This window comes from Alosa alosa, chromosome 8 (assembly GCF_017589495.1).
Source record: "Alosa alosa isolate M-15738 ecotype Scorff River chromosome 8, AALO_Geno_1.1, whole genome shotgun sequence".
Taxonomy (NCBI): domain Eukaryota; kingdom Metazoa; phylum Chordata; class Actinopteri; order Clupeiformes; family Clupeidae; genus Alosa; species Alosa alosa.
In genome coordinates, this window is record NC_063196.1 from 11,537,691 (window position 1) to 11,545,190 (window position 7,500).

Below are 7,500 nucleotides of genomic sequence, written 5' to 3' on the forward strand. Positions count from 1 at the left end.
AAGTCTAATCTGACGTCAGTGTCACGATGGCACACGGCTCTGCCAGTGGTGCTCCTAGAGATGCCTCGGTTCCGGAGGAGAACTTTTGAGGAACCAGGCCCCAGCGTGACGGCACTCAGCGCCATGCGGCTGCTCCTGTGGTCCTGAGGTGACACACTGGGGTGGTATCATGCTGGCACTGGGGGCGGAGATCATGCCCCGACACTTTTGATTGAGAGCTGCCAGGCTGGCTTTTGGATGTGACGTGACGGGATGGCATGGCACGGCATGCCAGGGCACGGTGCTCGGTTTGGATTCTGAGATTTTTAAAAACGGAACACGCAAACCGCAGGCGAGTATTTAGCACTGGGGTCGCAGAGTTCTAGGAGCTGAGGAGAATGGCCACGCCGCTGGCACAGTGTGTGTGTGTGTGTGTGAGTTGTATCTGTGTGTGTGTGTGTGTGTGTGTGGCTGGCTGGACAGACCTGCATGCTTTCTCCTGTGACACAGCTGCCAAATCAGTTGGACCCCCCCCCCCCCAAACGCCACAAGGACTAGTTTGATGACAGCGCTCCTGACAATCCAAATAGTTCCCAGTGTGTTCATATGTGTGTGTGTTGGTGTGTATGTGCTCCTGCCCAGTGAGTGTTTATAGTTGTGCTTGTGTTGCTGTGTGCACACACACATATCTGTGTCTGTGTGTGTTTTGTTTTGTGTTTGTTCTCAACAGTGTGTATGTGTATGCCCATCCTCTATCTAGCCAATCAGAGGAAAGATCCCACAGCCAATCAAGGCGAACCCAGCCAAGTCATATTTCCAAAGGCTGGAAGAGTCACAAAGCTTACTGGACTCAGAACCGAAACCAGAGCAACTGGGTTCTACCAGTGCCTCGACTAAAGCCCAGTCTAGGCAGAATGTTATCACAGTAAGGGTGTTTAGGCGGTAGGACTCTTCTCAAGGACACACAAACAAACAAACAAACAACAGATAAATTCCCAAACAAAGTAACTCTGGACACACAGGCATATTGACTCCAACCTTTTCTGTCTCATACACATAAAAAACATCTGAGGGCTTAAGTAACTTGCAGCATTACAAAGCAGCATGTCTATGTGTGTGTATGTATGTGTGTGTGTGTGTGTGTGTGTCAGAGAGAGGCAGAGAGAAAGACTGTGTGTTGAGCATGTGTCCCTTGGTAAGGACAGGCATAAGTGTGTGTGCACGTGTGTGTGTGTGTTTATGTGAGATAGAGATAGAGAGAGAGACAGAGAGTGAGAGAGACAGAGAGACTGTGTGTTAAGCATGCATACCTTGGTAATACTTTGTCATTACTGTCTTCTTGTTGCCGAATATGAACAGGGTCCTGCTGTGTGTGTGTGTGTGTGTGTGTGTGTGTGTGTGTGTGTGTGTGTGTGTATATGATAAAGACAGTTAAAGAGAGAGGGGGAGAGAGAGAGAGAGAGAGAGAGAGAGAGGAGGGAGGGAGAGAGAGAGAGAAAAACTGTGTGTTGTGTACCTTGGTAAGGACAGGCATGACTGCCTCCTCGTCTCCGAATATGAATGGGGTCCTGCTGTACAAGTGCACGTGGAAACCCAACACTGCCCTCATGTGGAAACACAAGACATGACGCCTACAGAGGGAGGGCGAGATGGCAGTGTTAAAAGAGAGGGAAGGAGAGAGATCAAGACATAGCAGTGCAGAGAGGGGAGAGAGAGAGAGAGAGAGAGAAGGTGAGCAAAAGGCAGAAGAAAGAGTGAAGGAGAGAGAGAGGGAGATGGAGGGTGAGCAAAAGGGAGAAGAGAGAGTGAGAATTTAGAATTGTATCACTCAGTATGTCACACAAATGTCATGGGAACAGCAAGAGAAACAACAAGAGAAGAAGCCATGAAAAGAAAGAAAGGGGAGACAGATGAAAGGAAAGGAAGGAAGGAGGGAAGAAAGGAAAAGAAATAGACAGATGGAGAAGGAAAAACAGACAGACATGGAGACAGGCAAAGGGGTGCAGTGGGGTGGGGTGAGGGTGTGGAGGTTGTGGGGCAAGGACAGAGACATCAGTCTCTGAGACAGTTTGAACAAGGTCTGAAGGGAAACAGGTGTGGTGTGTGTGTGTGTGTGTGTGTGTGTGTGTGTGTGTGTGTGTGTGTGTGTGTATGTGTGTGTGTGTGTGTGTGTGTGCGTGTGTGTGCACATACATATGTGTGTGTGTGAGTAACAGTGACTAGTTAAGGCTCTCAGGCTCTTAACTCCAAGTGCTTCCTGTCACTTGTCCCCATCACATTCAATCAAGTCAAATCAAGTGGAGCTCCATTCAGTGGCGCTCAATTCTAATAAGATGAACGCCAAGTGCTTTTACTGACTCACACTATGTTCAACCACTGTCCACATAGCACATATGAACACACACACACACACACACACACACACTCACACACACCATCATCATCATCATTATCATTATCGTCAGCATCATCAAAATCATACACCATTTCTCTCTCAAACAAACATTTAATCATAACTGAAAGACGAAAATGGCTAATGTACTGTAAGTTTGTGTGTGTGTGTGTGTGTGTGTGCGTGTGTGTGTGTGTGTGTGTGTGTGTGTGCGTCTGTATTTGCAGTCCTGTCACCCAGCAGCTGAACATAACCTCATCCCTATTCATCCATTTAAAAAGCCAATGCAAAGCAGCGAGCCATCGTATTACTGCACCCACAACTCACTACAATCGCATTATAGCATTCTATTCCTTTATTTTCCTCCCTCCCTCTTTCCTCTCTTCCTCCCTTCTCTCCCTCTCTCTCTCTCTCTCTCTCTCTCCAAGTCTTTCTTTCTATCATCTTTTGCCTTTTCACTCTCTTTCCTCTCTCCCTTCCTCTCCTCTCCTCTTTCTCTCTCGCTCTCTTTTCATCCTCTTGCCTTCTCTCACCATCTCTCTCTGTCTCTCCATCTCTCTCTCGCTCCTTCTTTCTCTCTCTCATGCTTTTTTACAGTGTAATTATCCCCCCACCCCACTTGACCTCTCAATCTAGGCTCCCTACTTCTGCTGGGACAGGGAGGAGACAGAAATAGAAGAGTGGGTCATTATTCCTTTTTCATTTCCTCTCTCTGTCTCTCTCACTCTTTCTTTTTTCTCTCTTTCTCTGTCTCTTTCTCTCTGTCCCCCTCTCTCTCTCTGTCCCTCTCTCGCACATTTTTTCTTAAATTCTTAATTTCTCTCCTGGTGCACTCTGAATGATCCCATGGCGCAAATGTATGCGTGAATGCATGTGTGTGTGTGTGTGTATATATCTGTGTGTGTGAGTATGTGTGTGTGTGTGTGTGTGTGTGTGTGTGTGTGTGTGTGTGTGTGTGTGTGTGTTACCCGGTTGCAGCTTGAGCGTAACTGCCTTGCAAGCAGTGGTGTGTGTAGAGAGGATGGGCAGCTGGTAGATCAGGCTCTTCCAGGAGAACGGCTCCACTGTCAGAACGCCACAACGCAACTGAAGCTCCTTTTCTGAAGAACACAGATCAACAGAGACGCATGAGAAGGGTCTGCATGTGTGTGTGTGTGTGTGTGTGTGTGTGTGTGTGTGTGTGTGTGTGTGTGTGTGTGTGTGTGTGTGTGTGTGTGTGTGAGTGTGTGTATGTGTGTGTATGGGTGAGAGTGTGTGCGTGTGTGTGTGTCTTTGTGACTGTGTATGTGTTTGTAAGCACAGGTGAGTGTGTGTCTTCAACTGTTTATGTGTTTGTGTGTGCTTGGTGTAGGGGAAGAAAGTGTGTATGTGTGTATGTTTATATGAGTGTGTGTATGATTGTTTGTGTCTGCTTGAGAGTGCGAGTATACATGACTGAATGTGTGTGTGTGTGTGTGTGTGTGTGTGTGTGTGTGTGTGTCTTACTCTCCTCCAGGGTCTCTCCCCAGTGCAGTAGAGCTGAGAAGCTGATAAGGATCTCCGAGCGCTGCAGGCTGTCCACAACTAGGAAGTATGAGCCTTTCTCCTCTGGGTACTGGAGATAGCATACACACACACACACACACACAGTGAAATTTCAAGAAAGGTATGCTTTTATCATACTATGTATATGTGTGGGGTGTCTAGTAGCTTTGTGTGTGTGTATGTGTGTGTGTATGTGTGTGTGCATGTGCAGGTGTGTGTGTGTGTGTGTGTGTGTGTATGTGTGTGTGTGTGTGTGTGTACCTGTGACTGTCTGGCGGCAGCAGAGTTAGGGCTGGAGAGCGCTGTGGCAGACAGTCTTGAGGACACGGAGCTCTGACAGAGAAAGAAAAAAATAAACAATCATAAACAAGCATGTAAACAAAGCCAAACAAGCCAGTGTCGAGATACTGACTGCATTTGTATTCAACACTCCTTTGCGGCGTCTGCTCTGATGTTAGCTCATTATCTTACGATTGCGACTGAGAACTGCAAACTCTCTCTGTGTATGAGTGTGTGGCAGAGTGACTGTGTGTGTGAGTTTGTGTGTTTTTCTGTGAATGTGTACATACTGTAAGTGTGTGAGTGTGTGTGTGTGTGTGTGTGCGTTTTTACCTTATACTGAGATTTCTGAGAGTGGTATGGGTAGGCATTGGGTTTGTGAAATACCAGCAGTGTCCTTCACAAAGACAAACACATTATTAAAAAACACACACACACACACACACACACACACACACACACACACACACACACACACACACACTCACACAGGATAACTGAGCCAAACATTAGCCAAACACAATGAGCCCACTTTTCGCAGAATGGATTTTTACAGCTCAATACCCGACATAATAACTAAGCAGGGACAGATTACTGTTTTGATTAAGATGATGGCGTTTAAAAAGCTGTTATAACTGTATTGACTTTCTTTGGCACAATATTCATCACACCATATTCCATTTCACACAATCATCGCATCCCATAATGGTCCCACCCACAAAGGTGTGTGAAGGCTAAGGCAGCCACATAAATGCATAATATATTACAGGTGCATAATGTGTGATCGTTGTGAATGATGTGAAGTACTGTACACTGATGTTAAGAAATACCGGAAATAACATGAATATTACCATAAGCGGTGTGATTTTTGATCTATTTATTTTGATAAAATATTATTTAGATTATATATATATATATATATATTTTTTTTTTGGTTTTGTTTTGTTTTTTTTTGTTTTTGTTTGTGGTTGTTGTTTTGTGGTGTGATCATTATCTAATGATGTGTGATGGGATATAGGTGAGGGCGGGTTTAGAGGTAGTACGATATGTGGATATGTGGTTCGGGTGGCAAAACGAAAGTGCAAACAGGAGGTGGTGATGTGGCGTAATTCGGTAATGCCACGACATTTCAAAGTTAAGAAAGAAAACAGAGTATCAGGGGAGTATCAAAGTTCAGGGGAAGAAGTGTGTATGTGTGTATGTTTATATGAGTGTGTGTATGACTGTTTGTGTCTGCTTGAGAGTCTTGAGTATACATGACTGAATGTGTGTGTGTGTGTGTGTGTGTGTGTGTGTGTGTGTGTGTGTCTTACTCTCCTCCAGGGTCTCTCCCCAGTGCAGTAGAGCTGAGAAGCTGATAAGGATCTCCGAGCGCTGCAGGCTGTCCACAACTAGGAAGTATGAGCCTTTCTCCTCTGGGTACTGGAGATAGCATACACACACACACACACAGTGAAATTCAAGAAAGGTATGCTTTTATCATACTATGTATATGTGTGGGGTGTCTAGTAGCTTTGTGTGTGTGTATGTGTGTGTGTATGTGTGTGTGCATGTGCAGGTGTGTGTGTGTGTGTGTGTGTGTATGTGTGTGTGTGTGTGTGTACCTGTGACTGTCTGGCGGCAGCAGAGTTAGGGCTGGGAGAGCTGTGGCAGACAGTCTTGAGGACACGGAGCTCCTGACAGAGAAAAAAAAAATAAACAATCATAAACAAGCATGTAAACAAAGCCAAACAAGCCAGTGTCGAGATACTGACTGCATTTGTATTCAACACTCCTTTGGGGGCGCCTGCTCTGATGTTAGCTCATTATCTTACGATTGCGACTGAGAACTGCAAACTCTCTCTGTGTATGAGTGTGTGGCAGAGTGACTGTGTGTGTGAGTTTGTGTGTTTTTCTGTGAATGTGTACATACTGTAAGTGTGTGAGTGTGTGTGTGTGTGTGTGCGTTTTTACCTTATACTGAGATTTCTGAGAGTGGTATGGGTAGGCATTGGGTTTGTGAAATACCAGCAGTGTCCTTCACAAAGACAAACACATTATTAAAAAAAAAACACACACACACACACACACACACACACACACACACACACACACACACACACACACTCACACAGGATAACTGAGCCAAACATTAGCCAAACACAATGAGCCCACTTTTCGCAGAATGGATTTTTACAGCTCAATACCCGACATAATAACTAAGCAGGGACAGATTACTGTTTTGATTAAGATGATGGCGTTTAAAAAGCTGTTATAACTGTATTGACTTTCTTTGGCACAATATTCATCACACCATATTCCATTTCACACAATCATCGCATCCCATAATGGTCCCACCCACAAAGGTGTGTGAAGGCTAAGGCAGCCACATAAATGCATAATATATTACAGGTGCATAATGTGTGATCGTTGTGAATGATGTGAAGTACTGTACACTGATGTTAAGAAATACCGGAAATAACATGAATATTACCATAAACGGTGTGATTTTGATCTATTTATTTTGATAAAATATTATTTAGATTATATATATATATATATATTTTTTTTTTTTTTGGTTTTGTTTTGTTTTGTTTTTGTTTGTGGTTGTTGTTTTGTGGTGTGATCATTATCTAATGATGTGTGATGGGATATAGGTGAGGGGCGGGTTTAGAGGTAGTAATGATATGTGGATATGTGGTTGGGTGGCAAAAACGAAAGTGCAAACAGGAGGTGGTGATGTGGCGTAATTCGGTAATGCCACGACATTTCAAAGTTAAGAAAGAAAACAGAGTATCAGGGGAGTATCAAAGTTCAGGGGAAGAACGAGAGTATGTGTGTATGTTTATATGAGTGTGTGTATGACTGTTTGTGTCTGCTTGAGAGTGCGAGTATACATGACTGAATGTGTGTGCGTGCGTGCGTGCCTGCGTGTGTATGTGCTGCTACCCTAATCTTGTGAAGTCCACTGTTCCAGTTATCACACGCTAGCCACATATGTTTATGTTAATTGGCTGAAAGAGCATACTGTTCTGCTATGTGACCATTTCACTTGCTTTTGGACAGAGTATATTGTGCTGAGGATGCAGAAGACACATTTCCTTCAGGACAAAATAAAGTAACGTAACTTAACTGAACTGAACTTAACATGCTCTCTGATGCTGTGCTGGGTGATAACCTCAGTTCTGTTCCTTGAATGCATTCTCATTTGATGTTTGTCCCATGTTAATTCGGCGTACTTTCTAATGGATTTGAGCGTCATGTGATACGTACTGACATATTTGTAATATTGCATTTCTGCGTTACACTGCATGCTTATTCATGTACTGTAGTGTTTTCTGGTCATT

General features: G+C 44.3%; 1 protein-coding gene across 1 annotated transcript in view; it reads right to left on the bottom strand.

Annotated features, from left to right (window-relative positions):
• Positions 1-7,500, bottom strand: part of adgb (androglobin) — a 71,144-nt gene that overhangs the window by 27,704 nt on the left and 35,940 nt on the right. Inside the window, exons 16-22 of the mRNA XM_048250559.1 lie at positions 6,128-6,191; positions 5,779-5,849; positions 4,508-4,571; positions 4,157-4,228; positions 3,857-3,965; positions 3,340-3,471; positions 1,496-1,611 (exon numbers count right to left, since the gene is read on the bottom strand). Coding sequence (XP_048106516.1) covers positions 1,496-1,611; positions 3,340-3,471; positions 3,857-3,965; positions 4,157-4,228; positions 4,508-4,571; positions 5,779-5,849; positions 6,128-6,191 — 628 coding nt within the window. The remainder of the gene's footprint in view (positions 1-1,495; positions 1,612-3,339; positions 3,472-3,856; positions 3,966-4,156; positions 4,229-4,507; positions 4,572-5,778; positions 5,850-6,127; positions 6,192-7,500) is intronic.